The sequence below is a fragment of the Poecilia latipinna genome, unplaced genomic scaffold (assembly GCF_001443285.1).
Source record: "Poecilia latipinna isolate Pla-1442-1.1 unplaced genomic scaffold, P_latipinna-1.0 Scaffold85, whole genome shotgun sequence".
Classification (NCBI taxonomy): Eukaryota; Metazoa; Chordata; class Actinopteri; order Cyprinodontiformes; family Poeciliidae; genus Poecilia; species Poecilia latipinna.
This window is the reverse complement of record NW_015112701.1, coordinates 397,407-421,833: the sequence shown is the minus strand read 5'-3', so window position 1 is coordinate 421,833 and position 24,427 is coordinate 397,407. Positions and strand designations below refer to the sequence as shown.

Sequence of the window (24,427 nt, the reverse complement as noted above, 5' to 3'; positions counted from 1 at the left end):
CATTTTACGTAAAATTTCTACCGCAGCAACGCCTCACGACTTCTTTTCCTCTCCCATCATCCTGTGCGGTGTGAGGGTTTCGTGTGCGCGCTGTCTGTGGTGCTGAAGCTGCGCGTGCCATCCACAAGAGCATCCTTCCTTCCGCGAGACCAGAGAGGGGAATTCTGCTTTCGACGGTTGGAACGTTTGCTAATTTCGGGATGCTTCCGCCTGCTGCTTTTTGCTCTTTTTCGCCTTTTTAACGCATTTATTCTTTCAAGCGCAAGTGACAATCTTCAGACGCGCCTTTAGCCTCTTTTTCTTTCGTTTTTTATCGACGCTTCCAGCCAGTTCGGTGCCGCCTGCCTGCCCCGCCGATACCGCATCCTTTATGCACAGCACGCTGCTCCAGTACTCCCCGACGAAACACACCGAGCACAATGGCCCGCTCCAGCTGCGTTCACTGAGAGACATGGAAGCCAAACAACACCAGATAAAAAGCCTGAAGAGCTACCCGGAGACTGGCGGTCGTAGCCTGGCAGCGGCCGCCGGAGGAGGAGGCGACGGCGGGTATCGAGCCGGCTCGGCCGAAATGGAGATGGAGCTGAAGATTCAGAAAGCCATCGACTTCAAAGCGGAGGGCCACCGCTGCTACAAAGAGAAGAAATTCCGGGAGGCGATAGGCAAGTACCACCGTGCGCTGCTCCAGCTGAAAGGGGTTCATGTTGTGGACGGGACGACGGGCTCCGAGGTGAACCTGCTGAGTCAAGCCGCGGTCAAGCTGACCGAGGAGCAGCGGAGAGCCGTGGAGAGCACCGAGATCGAGTGCTACGACAGCTTGACAGGTGAGCGATGGTCGGACCGGTGCATACTGCTGATACGGTTGTTCGCTCCGGTTCACTGGGTTCATCATAGTAGGCTGAGTTATTTTTACAGACTTTCTTTCTCTTGTGGAATAGCAGTGTGAGCGTAGAGGTGGATGATAGCCTGTTGTGTCCAGGAGCGAACAAAGTGTACTGATTTAACAGAAGATATCAGACTTACCAACCAGTGCAACGATTTTCCAGGAAAACCACTTTTCATCCAATAATTATCAGAATAAATTTGGTTTATGTGCCAACGAATGATATAATTGTTTGTAACACGTGTACAGGTCATTATTTGGTTAGAGAGCTAATTTGTGGTGTGATGGATAATCAGTGTTTTTCAAAGCAACAAGTTGATACAACTTCAGCACAATGTGTGTCCTGTAACACACATTTCTGTAGGTTAAAGAAAAATCACGCAGGGTTAGAAAATATATGTGGCTTTTTCTTATTGTACAGTTGAAACCATATATTTATATGCACTCTATAAACTTTTTTTTCTCACTGTCTGGTACTGAATCAAGTCAAACTTTCCCTCTTTGTTTGGTTAGGATTACTTAAAAAAATTTATTAGCTAAGCTAAATAACAAAATAATGTGAATGAGAGCTAAATTGAAAATCAAAAGTTCCCATAGATGTTTTCAGCATTTGGGTCAAACACTTTGTGTATCCATCCATGTAATGTTCTTCCCTTATGAAACCACAACTCTGGAAAAAATAAAGAGACTGCTGCAAAATTATCAGTTTCTCTGATTTTACTCTTTACAGGCATATGTTTGAGTAAAATGAACATTGTTCTTTTCGTCTATGAATTAGTGATAACATGTCTCTGAAATTCCAAGCAAAAATTTTGTATTTATTCGCAGAAAATGAGAAATGATGAAAATAATAACAAAGATGCAGCGCTTTCAGACCTCAAATAATGCAAAGAAAACAAGTTCATATTCATTTAGAAACAATAATACCAATGTTTTAAGTCAGGAAGAGTTCAGAAATCAATATTTGGTGGAATAAATATGAGGTTTTCAACAGCAGCCAGTGCAGTGGTTTTCCAGAGCTGAATTTTGTAAAATGCAGCAGTCCCCTTAATTTTCAGTCTAATTAGACCACATGTTATGTCTCTACAATGTACACTTTTGTCCTTGAGCGTGTTTACAAACTGCAATTTGACTTTTTGTGTAGTTTTCAGAGTAATGTCTTCCTTCTCTCAACTACACTGACACTTTCTAACCACTTATAAACAAACATATTCACAAAATTGTTTTCTTTTTTGTTTTAGGGTTTAAACACACATTCTGCAGCAAAATTTCTGCAACACAGAACCCGTCTCCTTTTTTAACATTATTGTGATGGCTAGAGATTTCTGTGCTGTTTAGTTGTGCACAGTTGTATCAGGAAGGTAAACAGATGAACGCGGCACCTTTAGACAAATTACTGACGAGAAGAAGATGAATTTGTTCGGTGTGCTTCAAAAACAACCACAGGTTTGCTCTAAACTTAATTGTCTCAAATAAACTCAGTTAGAACCTTACCAGCCAAGATATCATCAACAGGGGTTTTCTAAAGTGGTATAGTGATTTTACTGAATGTAGCTCTTTAATCTTTTACATTTTTAAACAAATGTTTAATTAATTTATACAAGACAAATGGGGTTTCGGGGAAAAAAAAAACATATCAGCTTCTTTTTATTTGTTGGCCATTTCACATGTTTTTGGCGTCTGTCGTTTCACATTTTCTCCAGACCTTTGTTTGATCATATATGTTTGATTAATGGTGAGTTCATAAATCAACCGTATGCTTTTCCCACTTCTTAGATTTAATACTTGTACATCAGATAAACTGGACATCCAAAAACTATATCTTTTAATGTTATTGATTGTATTTTAGCCTCAATATACTCTGAGTTTCTTGGTGTTTTTGTGTGCTGTATAAAAAAATATCACAAAGAAGAAGCATTGAGTAAAAATGTTGCCAAACTGCTGCCAGGCTTTGGCAGCGCCGTCTGCCTTTTGATCAGTGGGTCTGATTAGATGTACAAGTCCAGAACAAAGTGAGGACAATAGTGATTAGTTGTGTGCCTTTCAGCAGATGTTTTACAGTGTTTTTAGGACTGTATAAACTAAACTGAGAGCGGCGGTATTGTGTGGTGTTTCTGTGCCAGGGTCTGTCCAGTCAGTTTGCCATGATGCATTGAAGGTCGCTTCCCCGATGCTGCATTCAGGGCCTGTCTGGTGCCTGTAGGGAGGCCGCTGTGGTGTGAAAGGCTAGGAGAGGGAAAAAGAGAGGGGAGGGAGGGAAAGAGGAACAAGGAAAAAAATATGAGAGTAAGTCCAGGGAGTGGCAGGGGGGAAATTGTAGACTGAAAGAACTGACATCATTCAGTATGGCCTGGGAGGAAATAACGCGCTGAGAAGGAGTAGAGAATAGCGGGAAAATTAAGTGATAAGAGGCAAACGAGTGGACAGCTCACACCTTACAATGCTGCATGTTTACCATGGCAACCATCACTATGATTGTTCCCTTTTTATTGTGTTGTTATTGCTCATGCCTTTTGTTCTCTGCTGACTCAAGTCTGGGTGTGCAAATGGACAATACCAGAAGAAGAACATCAGCCGAACGTTTCTGTGCCCTCGCAGAATCTATAGATGAGCGGAAGCTGTAAGGCACTGTGCAAAACCCACGAGTCATCACTTCTTTACATTTCACTTCCAGGAAGCCAGATTATCTTACAAGCTTTTGAAAGTACTCTTAGTGTTTATTACGATCTTTAACTCTATTTTCACTCATCCTTTGTCTTGTATTTAAGTGTTTTCAGTGGAATCTATTTTTGCTTGTTTATTTGTTTGTTAAGCAACTTAACTTTAAATGATTAAATCATGAAAAGCTCCTAAACGTCAGGGATAAAACAGTGTTGTGTCTACCAACTCAACACCTCAGTAAACAACAGATTTAAAAATTAAATTGAGTATTTAGACTCTTTAAGAAACCAATATTACCAGTAGCTCTGTGGCAAAGACAAAGTTGATTCTTATTTGGTTATCAGTAAAATGTGTCAAAGGTGAATTATAAATTAAACAAATAATAATAAATGGTAAAAATCAAGAAATAAAATGCTGTTTTCTGTATACATAAAAACAAGGTATTTCCCAATGATAATTCAGCTGGAAAACTCACAATGTAGATCAAATAAAAATCCGTTGCTAGATTTTTTTGCTCTGTCTGCTGTAGACTGTTTGATAATAAGCATCTTGCATGATATGCTACAATAACAAAGTTTAAAAGGACTGGAGAGCGAGGAGAAAAACACATAAAGTCTAGAGTAATATCATAAATAGAATTAATAAAATTTTATCCAACATGTAGTTTTTATGTTCTTTCCCTGCACAAGTCGGCTTTCCCTCACAGTGAGGGTGCACTAATATTCAGTCAGATATCAGTGTCTACATAGTATTTGTCTGCTAACGTGTGTATGTACTCATAATCATATTCATAAGTGTTCTGATACTACAGGACCTGATATCAATGTGAGAGAAGCAACATCTTCTCTGCATTAGATAACTCCTCTCTCCATGCAGTCATATTCAATAAATTACAATATGGGTTCCGATGTTTGTCAGATTAAAAGTACCTTTTGACAATAACAACCTTTATCGACTATGGCTGCAAATTATGCAGCATTGTTAAGAGGAGGATTGAAGTTCACCACTTTTAGCACAAGCAATTTAATGAAACATCTAAAAACCAACATGAAGCTGAGTTCAAAGTGTTTGCTAGCAGCAGCAGGAGATTGTAACAGTTAACTGCATCCATCTCTAGAGAAGCAGGCCAAGATGTGCAGAGACAACTGCAGTGAACATACACAGTGAATATAATCGAGGTACTTAATACCGGTACATTGCCCTTCATGACCAGCCATTGTCTGTTGTTAATAGAATGACAGCAGAGGTATCAGATCTCAAGCAACAACAAATCGTCCACACAACGTTGCCCAAACTACACAACTTTGCGTAGAGGCCCACCCCGACTCAGAGTCAACAACAGGTGTGTTGCTAATAGTTTGTCCGTTTTCTTTTAAATCATGCCATAAGACGAGGTTTCCTGCTCTTGACTAACTAGTAAAACAGAGGACACTACTCAGATGACTTTTTCAATACAAAGGTCTGTATATATAGCAACATGGTAGCATAAAACTGTTTTAGTTGCTGCATTTGTGCTTTATAATATATGTAGTTTAAAAGGTGCACAAAATATGAAGCATAGCCACAGAAACAACATCTAAGTTGCTGCTTCTTGAGATTATTCTACAATTTTTAAAATGACTAAATGTTCAGGCAGTCCTAAATGTGGCCTTATGTCTTCTGTTTCAGAGAAAGTTGAATTTGAGTTGCATAATAAAATAAACACTTTCTTAAATACTCAAAAGCTACTTTAGCCTCATAATAAAGGGAAAGAACTATAAATAAATGAAACAGGCGCCCTTTAAAATAGGTTAATTAATTCCATAAATCAGCAGAGAAATGCAGTTTTGGTCTCAGGAGGAAACAGTGCATTTATTTGGAGTTATTTTAGGATGCTGGAAAATACCCTCGGATATTGTTAACCTGAGTAAGGCGTGCTATGCTGGCTGCAACTATGTCAGCAAGGCCTCACAATGTGTTTCAGTGGTTTCTGTTATGTGAGAAAGCTCCACAACTCTGAAGAAATATATTTGGCAGCATCAATAGCACTGTTAGTTTGATTATCATGAAACAACAAATGCAACTTTTATTTAGTTTTCATATGAAAATACTGAACTTTTATTTAAATCGTACACACCAATAAAGGTTAAAGTTGTTATGTGGCACTTTCTTTCCAGAAGTAGTTGTTAAGTTTAAGACGACTTTATCACAAGAGACAGAAGAATGAAAAATATCTTATGTGTTAAATAAATGTGTGTTTCTCCTGTCCCAACAAATATTGCATCTGTATTTTTTTTTCTTTTATATGCACAACTTAAAAACAATGAAACAAGACAGATGTTAGAGAAGAGGTCAAAACATAACGAGTTGGCCTGAACTAAAAGTTTTACAAATTGTCATAAAATTGTCAGTCACTAATAGTGACAATCTCTAACAAAATTGTCAGAGATTGTTAGCGCAAACAACAATAATCTTTACAATATATATTTTTATGTTTAAGATCTTTTTAAAAACTTGTTATGGCTCTCACACATTATAATTTAAACACTGGGCTTTGGTTGCAAGGCTGTGCCCGGTTTCCCAGAGTTCTGCTGGGTAGATGCTGCTCTCAGTGGTCAGGAGGGAGGAGGTGCCAACTGATTGGCTCGCTGTCTTTGGCCCTGACGTATGACAGAAGGCCAGCAACCAAACCACAACCAGTCACACGTGCAAGAGTGAATCCGTGTCAGCAGTTGTGAGTGAGTGCAAGCACTGGTGTTCATGCAAGCATGTTTGTGTTTGTTTGTCTCTGCCTTCCCTGGCCACTGGAGGAACAGCAGCTGGCTCAGGGGATGCAGAAAACGTGTGTGTGTGTGTGTGTGTGTGTGTGTTTGTGTTTGTGATGTGTGTGTCTGTGTGTGTGGTGAGAGCTCCCAGCACTGTTTGTTCTGCCATTCTTACCAAACCCGTTGCTGACTCTGCTAATTTGTTGAAACACACTTTATATCTGTTCATGTCTGTGCCTGTTTTTCCAATGTTCTTGTCATTGTCATGATGAGGACATAATCTTCTTGTTGCCTCTGTGTGTGTCTGGCATTCAAAGGAAGAGAACAGATGTATCCACTCAGTTGTCTTAAAGGGAAAGTTCAGTTTTCTCTTTGCATATTATGCTCAGGATAATAAAAAATGTGATTGAATTTAAAGTAGTTAAAGTCAGCCTCACCTCGACATTAAAACAGCTGAAGAGCATTTACTCATTAAAGGCATTTTACTGAGCTCAATTCAGTGTAGAGTTTCCATTTTTTTTAAATCCCAGTTAGAGGAAAATATTTTATATTCATAGAAAACTTGGATTAAGCATTTTAAATTTGTTGAACTCTATAGTGGAGAAATAGATTAGCCTATTTCCTAACAACATCACAGATGGTGTTTTAATCTTTATGGTAAAAAAGAAAAGTTCTAATTTCTGTTCAACCAGGATCATATTTATTAGCTGGTTGTAATAACTATACAAGCGACCAAGAGTGAGAATTAGTTAATTTTGCACAGTCATCAGAAACAAGTATCAGACTCCAGATATTCACTCATACAAGAGACAAATCTATGAGTTTAATAAGTAGTTCACAGTTTCAGTATCTGCATCATTTATTTGTTAAACATGAAATAAATGCACACTGATTCATAATTTTCTACATTTCTAATGGTGCAACTAATTTACCTAAGCAACGGCAAGTACAATAATAATCTGTAGACATCAATTTTTTGTGCTTACATATTTGACTTATTGTATTTTTTTAAGCTTTAGAAAAAAAAACATATATTTTTTCTTCAAATTACTGTGGGTGCAGTAGTCCCCTGCTTGAAGCCTGCAGCAGTACTTGAATGTGTGCGTACCTGAGACATGTTTGACTAGTCATTGTTTGGCTTCATCTGAGCTGAGGTTTCAAAACAAAGATGGCATAAAAAGTGTCAGATTATTGCCAAATGATATGGGTTATAAAAGTTACAAATGCTTTCATTTATAACTGTTGTTGATAAGAGTTGTGTCTCTTATCAACAACTCTTAATCAGTGTTGTTGAAAGAAAGGTGTTGTTCACTTTTGTTGCCCTTTTGTTTTATTGTTTATTCATTTCTAATCATGTTGTTCTTTTTTCTTGTTTTTGTAATTGTCTTAATGGTGGACTTAATATCATGTCTTACAGTCATGTAGGATTCATGTAGGAAGTTATTTCTGACTGGAATGTCGTGTGCAAAAGGTTTTGGCAAAAGTTCATCGTAAAAAATAAAATAAAAAAACTGTGCACTTGATGCAGTTTTCTCTTACAAGGTGATAGGGGCATTCTCATATATGGGAAAGTCTATTGTTATCAGTATAAAAGAATACAAATAGATCAGTCAGGATTGTATTGACTTAAAGTGACCCTTACCTAACAGAAGACAAGCAAAGTCAGCAAAATGTTTCTCAGAGCCACTGGATCACTTTGAGAGTCACTTTTCCATATGAGTATTACTTACTTGCTCTACACAACCCATGCACTTTCCTCCAGTAAGAGATTTTCCTCATCGCCGTGTTGCTTTTTTCCACATTTTTGTGGACTACTGGAAGTAGTCACAGACTCAGAAATTCACCTTACAAGTGAGTGTGTGCACTGCTTTCCTACCAGACGTTCATTTTGTGATCTTTTCAGTCATCAGATGTGTAGCCGTGAGATAATCTCCAGCACTATATAATCGTTCTCACTCACTGTGTTGGAACAAAAGCCTGGTGAAGATATCTATCATTCTGTAGAGCAAATAGATCACCATCCATGCATCTTTCAACTTGCATCAAATAGTTTTGCAGATTACAAAAGCTGTGACTGAGTCAAATGTACCTCCGAAAATATACAGCGGATGAAACAGGGAGCACGTTGCTGTGATCCTTCTAAAAAACGCTCATCATGATTTTTTCATTAACTACTGCTCACAGATCTCTGCCTTTGTTCCTCCTGACTGCCTCAATCTGTGCATGAGTCATAAGTCAAAGCTCTGGGAGAGACTCAGCAGGAGGTGACGTATAAAACTGTTTGTTTCATAACACACCAGCCACCTTTTTGTTCCAGTCGTGCAGCTCAATGTCGCTCCGTATCTGTGATCATGATCCAGTAATTTCAAACTTGCATGTTAAGGGTGAGGGAGCTCAAAAATAACCTAAATGAGTTAAGTTTAAAAAAGAAAATGAGCTTTCAAACCCTGCATATGGGCCTGACAACAACAGCTACAGAAAGATACAGCTACTCAAGTTGGCAAATTAATATTTTAAAGAATATCTCAAAGTTTGTGTAACCAGTTTAGGAAGATCCATGGAAAGAAGCCTAATAATGGTTGTTACACTTATCCATCTCAAAGACCGGGTGAAGGACCCGGGGGGTGCCTTCGAATAATCTCAGCGATGTGTAATACCAAAGACGGAGAGATTTTTACCCATCCACACTGACACGCTTCTCGGAAAATATTCAACGCCTGCTTACGAAAGACAGACTAGAAAGCGCCTCCTTGTCATCTCCTGCCAACTCAATCACCAGGGGATGTAGTGGAGTGCTGGAGATAGAGTCGGAAAGAGACTTTAGAGGGAGCAGATGAAGAGGAGAACTGCAAGATTGAGGGGTTAAGATGGGGAGAGATGTGGGTTGCCTGAGCAGCTGGGAGTAAGAGGACTTCTGCAGCAGGAGGAGAAGGAACGGAGGTGTCATGAGGCTGGGTTAGCTAGTGGGATGGCATGAGGTTTGGGTGGTGTTTTCCTTCCCCCTGTGCGTGTATTTCTGCCATTGGAGGGATGGCCAGAGCAGAGCTGTGAGAATGTTGAGTGCCAGAGCTGCAGATGGCTCTCCCGCTACTGTACTATTCCTCTGAGTTACCTCAGAGCTGGAAGACAGAGAGATTAAGAGAGCTGGGAAGAGAATGGGGGCTGTGACAAACTGGACAGCACTCATAAATTAGAAACAGTCAGCCTGCCTCGATGACCTCTAAGCAATGAAAGATGAGTTTTCCAAGCTGCTTTTTGTCGGTACTTATTACTCTGAAAGATCCAATAAAGATCCAAACTAATTTATATCACACACTCTGACAGGCCCAGATCACTGCTGTCACGGGGCTAAGAAAAGATTTAGTTGTTTGTCAGGAAGAAAAGATAGAGCAGAGTAAGGTGAGTAAAAACAGAGAAGAAGAAGAGGCTGGAGTCTCATTGCTGTGATGTCAATTAGACCAGAGGTCCCCAGATATTGATCTGAATTTTAGATACAAATATAGACTAACTGGAACTAGACTGATGATAAAATGTTATGTGTACAGCTTGTCTAGACTATACGGCAGGAGCTACAGGCTTCCTGTCTCTACGGAGAAGAAAAAACACTGAAAGTGAAGAAGAAACTGCAGTTTCTCTGAAATGAGAAGAAATGTTGAAACTTTCAGAGTCAATCAACGTCAACATTCAAACCTGTTTATATCTTGTACACTATGATCTGAGGCAGTGAAAAGTGTTGAACATCACAATGAGTTACTGGCAGACTTAAGACAAGTTAGAAGTCAACTCAATACCACCAAAATCTAACGTTAGATCACCGAAAAGTAATATTAAAACCATACATTTTAACAGGTATGCCTTCATACTGTTACAGTAAGACTCACAATCAAGACACTGGATTTCAGTCATTATTAAAATGAACTTATCGATGGATGGATGGATGGATGGATGGATGGATTTGAGATTAAAATTTTACATCAGACCAATAAAATAAACATTTTCAACACACAGCTGGAGGCTTGTGTCGATATTTTACTTTTAATGCTTCTGTTTTCACAATTACCATTAAACATTAAGAACTGATGGGTTTTTTTTCACTTTTTTCAGTGAAACTCCTGAAATACATTGAATAAACTACAAACTCCTGTAATTGGCATCATTCCAGCCATCCCAATATGACGACTCCTCAAGAATTTAATTTGAAACTTTTCCTGTGGCTGTGACGGGTTCTGTGTGCCCAACGTTCTTGGATTGCGAATTTCTATTTGACATCGTGTGACAGTTGTGTGAAATAATGTATAAAGTGAAAGTGTCTGTCAAAGCTTTTTATAGTCCCTAGTTGAAAGTCCTGACATCAGCTTAGGGAAGAACTGAGACATTTACCCTTTCCCTGACATCCTCAGAGTGAAAGTGAGTAAAATATCCATCCTTCATAAGCCATCGGTAATGAGAATTTGCTCCAGCTATTTGCACACATCTAAAACCCCGGCTGAACCAACGGGCTGCTTATATTTTTCCAGCAGGGTTCCCTGATGATAACAAGCCGTGGTTGTTGGGTTGTTTGCTCGCTCTGCTCTGGCCTGACCTTGAATGCTTTAAAGCCTGCTCTGTTGGGGCTTGACATTAAAAACTTGCCCTTGTTACATGCTGTTTGAGATGGCAGAGATGTGTAAGCGATGTGTTTGGATTGGTTTTCAGATCCGCCGTGTTTCTCTGTGGAAAGGGATTGCCCAGTTTGATTTTGACCATTGTGGTCAAAAAGAAAGATGTAACGAATCCCGTTTGCAGTTTGTCACAAGCCAGACACAGCAAACTTGAGGTGAGGTGGTCTGGTCATATGAAACCAAAATTAAACTTTTTCAAAACCCTGTGTATGACAAAAAAAAAAAAAGTAAACCGACATCACCCTCAACACACAATCATGCAGTGAAACATGTTAGTGGCAACGTCATACTGTGGGGATGTTTGGCAGGGCAGGAAAGCTGGTACGTTTTGAGAAGATGGATGGAGATAAACACAGGTCAACCCTCTTCACATCTCATTAGTAAAAGATTTTGAGATTTTTGTCATTTTATGTCCATTACACAAATATGCACTACTTTGTGTTTCTCTACCAGATAAAATCCAGATGGAATTTGTTTCTTTTTGTGATTATAGTGCTAAAATCTATAATGATAATAAATTAGATGAGTTGTAGTAATCAGTGCTACTGTAGATTCTGCTTTATAAAGCCTAAAGCAGTTATTTGTGTTCCTCCTTCATGTTAAAATGTTGAAAAGCATTAATAAAGGCGCCATGGATGTGAGAATATTTTTTTTTTATGTTTGACTTCATGGTAATCTTCTTCCTGTTATGATAAATTATTATTATCAAACTGTTTTTTAATCAACATATTAATTTTTTTAGACCGTCACCTTATAAATTAACAAGAAATATATGGATCCTATCAGGGGAGAAGCAGCAACTTATTACAAACTGTGTCTGTAGCACAGTGAACCCATTTAGGTGTAATATTCCAACTCATACGCCATAAAAGAAAATAAGTATTTTAAAATCCTGATTGTTACATCAGGATGAAAAGTCCACAGTTCAACTTAAAAACAGCACAGTTACCAGGATGTGAGTGGGCACCGTTTTTCTGCCTGACAGTTTCACATCTAAAATTATCCTGCAGCTGTTAAACGTGGAGATGGTGGGATAAATGTAACATCCAGCTGTTGCCATCATGCTGTTTTTTTCTTACTCATGCTCCTAAAGAAAAATAACAAATGAATTTTTTAGCTAATTTTTATTTTATTATATATGTATAACGCGTTATTGTCTCACATTATACATGATGATGTTTGGTTCTGCACAGGTCAACCATGCATTTAGCCAGTTCTTCATACATCTTAGTGATGAGAGGTTTTTCCCATCAATAACTTAAACTGGTTGCTTAACCATGGATTAAACATTTTTACTTTTTAAGTACACTCTAACAAATGACTGCAAAAACTACATCATGAAAATACATTAAGGTGGCTGGGTTTCAAAAGTACAGCTCTTTACTGTGACCTGAAATGGGTATGGGAAGTAAATGGGATGTGATTGGACCGCGAAGTTCAGTACTGTAATAAAATTACAGTAAAACTAATAAATTTACAGTCTTACTGTAATAGAATTACATTGATAAATTCTATTACTTTTACTGTAATAAATGTTACACTTTTATTACTGTAATTCTACTACAGCAAGACTGTAATAGAACTACAGTAAAACTGTAAGAAAACTACAGTAAAACATAAAAAATTTACAGTAAGACTGTAATAAAATTACAGTAAGAAAATTACAGTAAAACATAATAAATTTACAGTAAAACTGCAATAAAATGACAGGAAAGTTACTGTAATTTTTTTACTGTAAAAATTACAGAAATTGGCTGCCAACCCTGGTGCCAGTAAATTACTGTAAATTCTACAGTGACTTTTTTTTTATCACTGTCAATTTTAAATTTTAATTATAGTCATACAGAAACTGAAGGATGAACTGTTCTGTTACTATCTCAGTCTGATTGCTCTTTTTGTTGTTGTTTTTTAAATATATGACAATTAGAAACATCAAAACATGTTGATTTCATTTAGAAACTTGTCAGTGTGCGATTTCTATGAAGCTACAATAAACTGTATTCACAGATATTTATACAGGAAGCATTTTCTTTGTTTAAATGATCTTTTCTCCATTCTTAGAAACGGCTCTGAGGCATATAGGCAGGGAGCCAACACAGTTGTTTGCCAACATAAAACAATGGTTTCTGCAGGATAAGGACATTATCTGATCTGTACTAGACTGAAAGTGGATTGTATTTCAGAAGTTCCTGCCACATAGGAATTGTTAAATTCTTCTTTTACTCTTTCTTCCCTTAAAGATAGAGAAGCACTTCCCAAAACTGAATTCAAAGACAGTCTCTTTTGTATATTCAAAAAGAGAGAACATCTTCTGAACATCTTCCCTACTCCTTTGCCACCATTTCCACTATTTTCCACCATTTTCTCGTGTCTTAGACTACTCTAGAGTAAACTGTGAGTAAAGTCAATTACTTCCATCCCACTGGATCACCTTTGTCAGCTTGTACCTGGACTTATTGTCAGTGGAGGCACGCTTGAATTAAAATATTTCTTTGGATTCTGGCTGCAAGCTGAGCAATGGCACCGCTGTAGAGGCTTTCACCCCTTCTGCTCAGTGTGGACGAGCATGAGCAAGCATTTCCCCTCCTGGCCACCTATGTTATCTGTAAATAGATGCTGAATGTTCATACATGACTAAACAGTTCATTTTAATGAGTGCTTAATCCGATTATAAAACCGTTATAATTGCTCACAGCCAGCAGTGTTGTGCTTCTGAAGGTTAAAGTTGTTTTCCAACAGACAGTGGGACTGATTGGCATAAACATGAGAGGCTAAAACTTAAGGCTGAGGGTTTAAAAAGTTACCTGATGTTTTCCATTTACACATTTTAAATTTTTTTTTTTTTTTTTTTTTTTTAGCAAAGAGTAACTTTGATACCCAAAAGATTCTGGCACAACTTCACCGACTCCCAAAGTGTGCAGAGAGAGTCTGAGGTCTGGTGAGGTGAAAACTCCAACAAAAGCAGGAAACAACTTTATTTGCAAACCAACACGTTTTGGCTTGTGATGAAGGCAACAAACCTTAGTTTCCCCTAGTTCGTTTTTAGAAAAATGCCTGATACATCAGTTTCTTTTACATTCCTCTCTATTGTCATTTTTACACACAACAGGAAGCATCTTTTCTATTTCTAAAATATAATCTTACAACATGCTTGTCAGTGCTGTCTGGGTGCTGCAGAATAGCATGCCGACCTTAGTTGTAGCAACATTTCAAATGACTTGAACATAATGTATAACTTTTTTTGTCTATTAATATTAAATTACATTTTTTTCATATTTATCCCCTTTCCAAACCTGTTATGCTGAGCATAGAGACGTTGGAGTAGGGGATATGATCCTTTCCTATCATGATCAGTGGAAGAGATGGTTTGAACTTCCTCCTTCTCTTTCCGCTCTTTGATCCTTTTCAGCATGGATTCAGAAAGGGATGATAAATCCTTTTCAGTTCTCTGGGATTTGGAGGTTCAGGTATTATTTGACTTTTTTAGATGCTAATCAGCTATTTCTACTTGTTAAAAACAATACATTGTTGCCACAGTTACACGTGACAGCAATTGTCAAAAAGTAAATAAGAAAGAGCAAAAATCATTCCAGCTGCACGGCACAAAAACACCAGAAAGAATAATTGTCTAAACATGCAATGCCTCATTCAAACATGTATGAACAAAAGTCTGGCTAACTCTGCAGAGCTACTCCATGTTGCACCAGTTGTGCAAGAAATTTAATAAAGCCAAAAAGAGTTGAACATTTTAACAATATTAGTCAATCACTGATTTTTGTTGCAAATTCTCTTTCTGGATCTTTGGGTTTGAAAACGGCAACAGGCAGAAACATCTGATCTGCTGACAGCGAAACAAAAGTCTGCAGAGTTTCCACAGATGACATCACCAGTCAGATAATGGCTGCAATAAAATTATATCAGTGTCAGGGAGTTCAAATATGGTCGATATCTCTTATGCTATATGTAACTCCATTTATCTGCCATTAGGAAGTCTGTTTTTACTCATGCAACAAGAATAATGATGATCTTTCTTGATTCCTTTTTGATCACTTTGATAAAGGCCTGTAGCAGCCAAAATAATCCTAATGGAGCTGCATGAACTGCCTTTCATTTTATCTCCAGGCCATAAAAAAAGAAAAAAAACGAACACAGAATCCAAAGCACAGACAGGAGCATTTAACCAAAACCTAAAATAGGAAGCACTGAATATTAAAATATTTCATCTCGATGACGTCGTCTAGACCAATAGCTTCCTCTTGCGTATAAATATTTAAGTAGATGAGCATTAATCCTGAGCAACTATTTTAGGAGAGTGGAACAATGCAACAGGATGGTTAGCTGAAAACATGAGACCAACCTGCACCTGGACATTTCTAATCCATACCGAGAGCTCCAGAACCAGAACAAGAACAAAATCATGTCTGCTAGTTCAGGATCTGCACTCTCACTGAAACGCTGTCACACATTTAACAAGAGTTTTACAAAAATGTTGAAAGCAGCTAAGTTTAGTAGCTTTGCTCATTTAAATGCCTCCCTGTTTGCCATACATGTCCTACAGAATAATCTGACTGCTCTATTTCTCTAATCTCCTAGGACTGGTGATGCACTGTGGGTAAACTCTGCAAACATATTTGATGTAGCAGCAGTTCTTTACTCTTAATGGGTTTTATCAGCAAGCCAACAGTTTTCTGAGCGGCCACGACAGATACAGCGTCAGCATCCACAGCAATTCCCTCTGGGATCAATAAAGTATTTTGAATTGAATCGAATCGAGTGGATTCAATTCGAATCGAACTGAATTGAATCTGGCTCAACAGAGGGTGAGAAAAAAAAGGAAAAGAAGGCTGCTAAAATGATGGATGACTGTTGCTGGTAAAAGCTTTGTCAGAGCTGAGGAGAGTTGTGAACTGTGACCCCTATCCGTCTCAATAACAGCTAAAGACATTTGCAAAAACCGCTTTGGGTGGAGCTATTCTTAGAGAAAGACGAACCGTGACGTCAGCTGCACATGTGTGAGGCAGTTTCACAATGATGCACGCTTCGTTTGACTCTGTATCTAAATCTGTTGCAGCAGAGTGGCATTTGTAAAGGATAGAGGCCACGATGCAGGATAAAGGTTGGAGGTGAACTTTGCTCTGAAGTAAACAGAGAGGGGATGTAAGTGCCAGAGAGAGTGATGAGGCTCTCCTCCTCCTATTATCTTCCAGCAGAACTAATTACAAGGTGATGGACAGCAGACTAATCACCGGGGCCACCAGTGGCTTCAAATTAGGCTGAACGTGATGTCAGGCCTGCTGTTATGATGGAGGCGAGGCCGAGGGAAGGACGCGGGTCCACAGGGAGTACATGACGAGACGCAGGGAATGGAAATTAGTCAGGACTGAAACATCTCGAGCTGGGGAACAGAAACAGGAGAGATGAAAAGTCTGCTGCTTCTGGATTTTGTTGCCTCTGCCCTCCATCCTTTGTCTCACTTGTTTTCAGTTTTTTTTTTTTTTTTTTTTTTTTTTTTTTTTTCAAACAGACTTTGAGACTGATTCATGCTTCAGGCAGCCTGTGGGGCTCCTGAACTCCTTCAACTCTACTTGCTTCCTGTTTATCTTTTTATCCAAAAAGAAACTAATGCATGGCGTCTTGAAGACACCATCTTTTCACAGATACTTTCACTTTTAGGCATTTCTCTTGAATTTCTTATTTGTGCTGAAACATTTTTTACCCCAAATTTCAAATGTTTTGCTCCTACATATTTCCCCTCTTTGAATCCGTCACCCTCAGCCTGACGAGAAGAGTTTAAAGGACGCACAGACGTCAACATCGCTCTCTCTCAATTCTTTTTCTTTGGAAATTGAATCAACAATAACTTGCCCTCCCGTATGTTGGATTCACCCCAATGGGTGAATCTTTAGCCTTTTGCTGTATTTCATTCCTCCCCATGTGTAGAATCCATAATAAGTTTAGTCCATTAACCATAATTAACTCTTAGAATGTGGCAATTCTGAGACGACGTGTTGTGAATTTGCACTGAATTGAAACCTTTTTGTCTTTGTGAAAACAAGTTGTTATCTTCACCTGCTGCCGCACGTCTCATACAACAGCAGACACAGTCATGTCTTTTGCAGTAACAGAGACATTGTGTCTCCTGTGAAATCGCTCTGCTATGTTTATTGGGCCTGTGTCCCTGCCAGGCCTGGTCCAATGATCCCATCATTATCATATCGTTAATGCATCCCGCCACACTCTACATTTCCTCTGGCATTCTATCCATCTGCCTAATGGGCCAACGGGGTGCGGCCAGCCAGTCATCACTCGTGCAATCTGTGGCTTGTGTTTGTTTGTGCTGCCTCCGATCTCTTCAGCCATCCTGAAGTCATCTGCTTTTGTTCAGATTTAGTAGTTGAGTGCATATTTTAGCCGAACCACGCTGGCACAGGTGGATGTTTTCACGGTTTCATTGTGCGTTTGTATCACTTGTCACTGCTTGCGTGCGCTGTGGGTGTGTGTTGGTTGTATATCAGTGTGTCAGTGTGAGTGAAACCTCTAAGTCAGCCATTAAACCATTATGGGCTGTAACTGAATCCTCTGAAAGCTCAGCTCCCCGTCGCTGCCGAAGGAAGATGATGGATGGGAGTGCAGTGAGGAGCGGCCTTGTGATTGCTGGGTGGTGGTAAAAACAAACAGAGGAGTAGAGTGTGTGAGGAGGTGTCCAGGACAGGTAGAGGGCGTGTGAGGTGAGTCCCGCTGTAGTAAATGTGAGCAGGCTTTATGTTCGCTAAAGAGGGAAAACAGCTTTGACCTTCCTGCTCTGCTCCTGGCTGAGTCATCAGCCTCCCTGGAAATAAGAAGTGTCAGGTTTTCTTTATGTTCCGGTTATTATTAAAGCTGTGTGTGCATGTTTGTGTGTGTGTGGATTTATCTATGCGGCTATTTGGTTTGAAAATAACAACTGCCTCATATGTACCACAGTGCTGTGATAAAGACTTAAATCATTATTTCTTTTTTATTATTATTTAACCAGCGTTCTTGGATTTTTAAAAAAGATTTTCTTATCTTTTCGGTCCTTCATAGTTAGACTTTCGTCGTGTTTTCACCCATTTTGTCCGGTTCCAGCTAAAGTCAGTGGCTAAATCAATATGGAGAAAGTCTATTGAACTACTGATGATAACCACTTTCATGGACATGCTGTGTGGATGCTTTTCTTCAGCCTTTGACAGAAAACCTGGTTCACCTTTAAGGAGGGCAATGGCCCAAACATACAGTTAGAGCTGCAGTGAAATTTCTCACATCGACGCATATTGATGTGGTAGAACGTCTTCGTCAAAGCCCACGCCTAAACCCAGGTTTTATAAAGAAAAGTGGGAATTTTTTCAGTCTCTCTGGTTGTGCAATTTTGATCAATTTCCCCCTAAATCTAAGACCTCCTTGCTACAAGACAACAGTGGTAGCAGCTTGCAGCCTAAATCCAAACCTAACTTTTCAGAATTTATCTAGTGAAAAACGCTCACACCGACGTTTCGTTTTCACTTTAATTATGCTTTACGGCTCTGTCACATAAAATCTCACTGGGGTTTGCAGTTTTAAACAACATAAAATGTGGAAAAAGTTAAGACACTACAAAAGTTTCCTTTGTTTCATAGAAAAAAAATCCACAAGCTGATTCAAAATGAGTGTGGTGGTTTGCTCTACTCTCCTCCCCTTCACCTTGTTGCCTCCACAGGTGTCACCTCCTCTTCCCCTGCTTTAACCCCAGCCTCCCACACACACCTCCACCTCCCCGCCTCCCACACACACCGCCTCTCTCTCAGTCCTGACTCACACTGCCTCTGAGCTTCCTGACTCATGATTTTAACAGACATGTCAAGGACACAGTCAGAGGAAACGGGGAAGATGGGTGGGACTGCTGTAGGGGGACACTACAGTGAAAATGGAGGAAGTACAAGTGGGATTTTTTTTTCTACGTCTCATCAGATTAATTGGCAGAGACAGAAGGGAGCGATGGAGGGAAGCTGCTGGAAGTAAAAGCTTGTGTGGTTGTGACCAGCGGAGGATATCTGAGCCATCAGCAGCGTTTAAGAGCTCTGATGGACTAAAATCCAGTGTTTGACTTTTCTCGTGTCTCTTTCTTAATAAAGTTACTCTGACCTGAGCTGATCTGAGAACTGCTGAGAATTGCTAATTTGATTTGTAGGATTGATGACTACAGTAAAACACAGATGTTATGTCATAATTCACTGAGCCCGTCCTCTTTTTCTTCTTCTCTTATTTTATTTTCTGGTGCCAGACTCTGACATTGTGACATTAGACAAAAAGCCTCCTCGCTGTCTGCATCGTCTTGTAGCTCCAGATTCACTCCTCTCCTCTATTCTGCACGACAAGTTCAGCAAAAGCAATAAATAAAAGAGACACCACGCTCCTGCCTGGGGGCTCAAATTGCTTGCATGATTCCTTTATCTCTTCCATCAACTCTAAGACATCGGAGCTCACTATTTATAGTCACCGCCACCCAGAGGATGAACCAAAGAGGAGAAGTTTACCTATGAAACTGCAGTACAGGAACTCGTTGTTTAATTGCTCCAAAATAATCGTTTGATTCAGGATTTTTTTTCCTGTCCTGTGCTCTTCCTGCAGCCTGCCTGTTACAGTCTGACCTGGTAAACTACGAGAGAGTGAAGGAGTACTGTCTGAAGGTGCTGAGCCACCAGAGGGACCACTTTAAAGCCATGTACCGGGCCGGCATTGCCTTCTATCACCTGGGGGATTATGAATGTGCGTTACGCTACCTGCGTGATGCTAAGAACCGTGAACCTACAGGTGAGTCTGAATTGAGCTAAATAGACTGATTTATGGGTGCATAATCAAGAATAAATGCAGAGTAAAATACAAATACAAATTATTATTTTGAATAATCAAAATATTTGTCCAAGGTTCTCAGATTTGATGTTTAGGATTGTGATAGTTTCTATCATTCCTACCGCTGTTAAGACATTCCTTCAAAATATGTTCATCAGCAAGTTGGTTTGACGTGAAATAAGGAGAGATCTGATATAATGTGTATTTTTTTATTACTGGCATCTTGACAGACAGATAGAGTTAACTGCACTGGGGAAAAACAGTCTGGATTTAGAAATTAAAGCTGTAGTTCTTGCTCTCATGCATCATGTTTTCTGTCTGTTTCAGACACCAACGTGCTTAGATACATCCAGCTGACAGAGATGAAGATGAGCAAGAGTGGACAGCGAGAACGGGAAAGCGGCAAGGAGACCCAGGGCTAATCCTTTCCAACTTCCTGGCCCTCCTGTTCCCTTTGACCCTTTTTGGCAATCCTACTGACCCTTCTTCTCTCCTGCTCCTCCTTCTCCTCCTCCTCCTCCTCCGACTCCTGACAGCAGCACAGACAGAACAGACCCAACCACCCAGCTGGTGACACACAAACGGGGCACATATCAACAACTGTCTGCTACTTTCTCCTCTTCTCTCCTCTCGGTTTCTCCCTCAGGGGCTTTGGTTTCTCTCCCCAGACACAATCAGCAGCCTAACATGAAGAAAATCAACAAAAAACAAGCAAAAGACAAAACTGTAATATACTCATAGAAACCGTCCTTGTGCTGGAGTGAAAACGGAGCTTCATAGACCTGCATATGAACCATGAGCATTTGGTTGGTTTAGTACACGTTTAAAGAGCAGAACATGCTTTTACTTCCTGCTTTCTTGCTCTTCTCTTTTTTCTCTCTGCCTTGTTTCTCCACAACCCCAAAATGCTCAAGGAGAGTTTTTGGGCTCGGGAAGCTGGACCACACTGGCAGGAGGGCAGGGGTCTGTGTGCATGTGGGCAGGGAGACGGCGTGAAGCATGATGGTTGGTTGGTTGGGTGTGTGAGACATATCAAGGCCGCAGCCCAGTTTTGATTGTACGCCATGACCGAACAGGGCTCACCTCAGACCAGCAGGAGACAAGAAGCTGCCTCTGTTCCTGATCTGCCATTTCTCTGCCCAACCTTTCTGCCATGCATCTCACTTTCTAGACTGTTCTTTCAATTCAAGGGCTAATTCAAGTGTTTGTAACTCTTTAGTTAGGGTTTTTAGTTTGCCGTCACGGTCAGTCGTGTGTGAAATGTTTGTTTGCAGCACGGAGGCAAAATTCTCAAGCAGTTCCGGCTGTTGTCCGGTATGCTGCTGTGGCGAGAAGAAGTAACAGCTCAGCATGTCTTGAATCTGTCGTCCGAAGCCTCTCCCGGATCGCGTGACGCGGCTTTCGTATCGGAGAGATCGTGCGGGCACTTCCTCTGCCTCCCAGTTCTCCATTGATGATGTCACAACGGAAAACAGCCAATAAGCTTGGGAGATCCATCAAACCTGCGTTGGCTTGTTGGACTCACTTTTCCAAACGGCCCGACCTTTTCCCGCTAACGTCGAGCCTTCCCAGTGGTTGCTGAGACGCTGAGGAGACTCTGGGCAGCTTTAGTGCAGGGAAAACAAGCTCACACACGCGCATCGGTCCAAACCACAGCGCCAAGCCTCTCCGCTGTCAAAGCAGAGAGCCATTTGAGATTCCTCCTGCTTTCAGTTTGCTTTGTGCTGATAGACAAACGCGGCTGTGAGGGCATGCAACATTAGCATCAGAAACTACTGACGGTATAAGTTAGTGCGCATCCATTACTGGCTGTCAAAACTCTGCCGCTTGCCTCTGTTGTGGCTCATGAAGCTTAATCATTGATAAGGCAAACCTGTTGTTTTTTTTCTCTCTGATAGCTTTTCCGCAGGTTTAAATCGCCCTGCGCGGTTCTGGCGAAGGGTTCGATTGATCATATGTGAAAGCATGACCTGAATGCCTCTCCTCTCTGAATCGGTGGAATCCAGTTTTCCTCATTCCTTTTGTGCAAGCCCACGTTCCGCATGCAAAGCGTGGCTCCTGAGGGTTATTTCAGAAGTTTTTTGACGGGGAATTTATTGGCCCTATTGCGTTCTGTCATGGCATGCTGCCACTAAAATGCTTGCTCATGCAATCTGCTGAGCTCTTCTCTGAACCGAGAGGGCAGTGACTGTGATCACAACAGTAAGAGAGGTATGAAATATCTCTGGATAGAGCTTGTTGTTGATTTACAAAGGTGGAGGATTATTGCTCTGGAACTCAGAGTTAAAGGATTAAATCAGATGCTGGGAAGGAATTGCCCTCCCAGTTTAATTTGTTGGCCTGCTACGAGTTAGAGAAGGACCTACAGTAAGTGTGTCAGTGGCACTCTGGAGAGACGACGCCATGAGTTGAGGAGACCGGCGTGATACATGGAGGCTCCGAGGGAAGGAGAAGTAGGCCATCGTCGGCTCGAGTTAAGCAGCTGCAGCCCTTTACAGAAGATGCAGCAAGGTTCAAATCAAATGTATCATTCATGACTACATGATGGGGATACATGACTATGTTCACAAAACAAATCTGCAGCTAAAGCATCTCACTGTCGAGGAAACATCCTCTGACAACTGGAATTCGCTTTCAACCATAAGAAGAAAAAAAACAGCTGTTTTATTGCTATAAACCTTAACATGATAACATAGCAGTAGTATTACACACAGCCTTGCAAAACCTCTTGTACTTATGCACATTTTGTTGCATTACAACCACAGAGTTCAGTGTATTTTCTGTGATAGTCCAACACAAACTAGAGGAAGCAGAATCAGGACTTCTTAAAGTTTTCTTTCACCAATGACTTTCTCCCTGATGTTCTATAAAGATTTGTGGAGAGCGTGACTTGTTAACAGAGTTCCTTGGTCTTCATGATGCCGTTTGTTCAATTAATGCTCTTCAATGAACAACTAAAGTAGGATTTCTCTTTGGTGTTAGCCAAAAGACCACAAGCCATTTCTCCCCCTAATGCTAGACTCTCGTGTTTGTTTTTGTCGTATTTACCCAGAATACCCTGCACTATAGTCCACTTCCTGCTTTTGGATCAGTCTCCACATATGTATTCGAACTGCGCCAGAGTTCACTTCAACTGAACTGAGATCTAGGTTTGTAGAGTTTGATTCCACATTCACACCTTCCCAAACAAACGGGACTTTCTAGACAAGCGACCTAGAGTTTGATTAAAGCGGACTAAACAGTGCTGGTATGAATGCAGCCTCAAAACGAATGTGCACCACACATTTTAGATCACTGGTAGGATGTGAAGGACAGAGCGAGGGCCAGATTTGCTGGGAAGGACTTGGAACCCGCTAATAACCGCTTGCAGCTCTCGTTACATTTTTATTTATAAAACTGTTGAAAACCTTGTGTCATTTTTCCCTTCATCTCACAATTGTGCAGCGCTTTGTGTTGGTCCATCACATAAAATCTCAATTAAAAATCACCAGGTTTGTGCTTTTGACACAACCTGAGCAGGTTTGATACTTTTGCAGTGACCTGTCAGCTTTAGCTGCAACATCCAAACACTGTGTTGGGGTTAAGATATGAGATGCAGAAACCGTTCTGCTCCTGTGCGCTCCCTGCCGTGTGTTTATGTCTCCGGCCTCCCAGAGGAGATAAATCAGCAGCGAGAGGCAGCAGCAGCAGCAGCAGGCTTGGTCTCCATGGCTGCCTGAGCCGAGTCTCCTCTCCCACAGGGTCCCTCAGGGATCGGTGTCCCCCTCACGGTCGTCTCTCCACGGCTCCGGCTCATCATCTTGTTTTTGTCTGGCTGTGCTGAAGTCATCTTAGCTCATCGTGTGAGTGAAAGGTTAACTAGCTGCACACTCAGCAGGTTTGTTGATTACTGACCGCGCTGACTCTGAGGCTGTTAATGGTGATTAAAGCATAATCCAACAACGAGCTGCGTGTGCAAACAGAGACTCCTCATCTCTTTGTCAGTGTGGCTTTGAAAACAAACAAAAAGCACAACAAAAAAATAAAAATAGACTAAATAAATGGCTGTGTTATTTATTCATGTATTTTTATTTTTGTTTATTTAAATTTTTTATGCTCTTTTTACTTTTGATGTCATTCAAGGTAAATGTTTGTCAAATGTCAAAGTAGTTTTTGTGAATATGTAATACAAATGTACAAAAAAAAATTACAAAAATGGAAAGTTTTATGGTTGTGAAAAGCTTTACTGAATTACTTTATCAACAGAGAAGAGATAGAAAAGAGAATTTTACTATAGCTCCTCCTCAGAGCTGCATCGTGACTGTGTCTGTATTTGTTGGTATTTCTCGTCCCGTCGAGGGGAAACTAAGACGGCCAAGAGAGAGTGCAGAGCGATCGGCGGCCCCAGCTGAGTGACGACCCACAGCGACACACAGACGGAGGAGAACCGGTGCGCCTCACGCCTTCGGCCCGTTGGTCCAAACAGAGGGAGGACGGGGCTCAGACTGCGCTTTTGTGTCACCTCCCTCCCAAGAGGCCGTTTTTCATTCGACATTCAAACACCTGAGAGGCCTCCATCACAGGATTTACCGAACTGCAAGGCCGGGAATGCACTAGTAACTCGTACATGAGGATTATGAATAAAGTTCAAA

The 24,427-nt window shown here is 40.4% G+C and overlaps 1 protein-coding gene across 1 annotated transcript; it reads left to right on the top strand.

Moving 5' to 3' along the window:
- On the top strand, positions 1-24,427 carry ttc9b (tetratricopeptide repeat domain 9B). The gene is made up of 3 exons (XM_015021739.1): positions 1-824; positions 19,575-19,757; positions 20,124-24,427. The coding sequence occupies exons 1-3, from the start codon at positions 371-373 to the stop codon at positions 20,216-20,218; spliced, it is 732 nt and encodes a 243-aa protein (XP_014877225.1). The 5' UTR covers positions 1-370; the 3' UTR covers positions 20,219-24,427.

Excerpts from the sequence above, each read along its gene's own strand:
- ttc9b (XM_015021739.1), top strand. The coding sequence starts at position 371 with ATGCACAGCACGCTGCTCCAGTACTCCCCGACGAAACACACCGAGCAC. Across the intron at positions 825-19,574 it reads GTGCTACGACAGCTTGACAG|CCTGCCTGTTACAGTCTGAC; the intron begins GTGAGCGATGGT and ends CTCTTCCTGCAG. Across the intron at positions 19,758-20,123 it reads TAAGAACCGTGAACCTACAG|ACACCAACGTGCTTAGATAC; the intron begins GTGAGTCTGAAT and ends TGTCTGTTTCAG.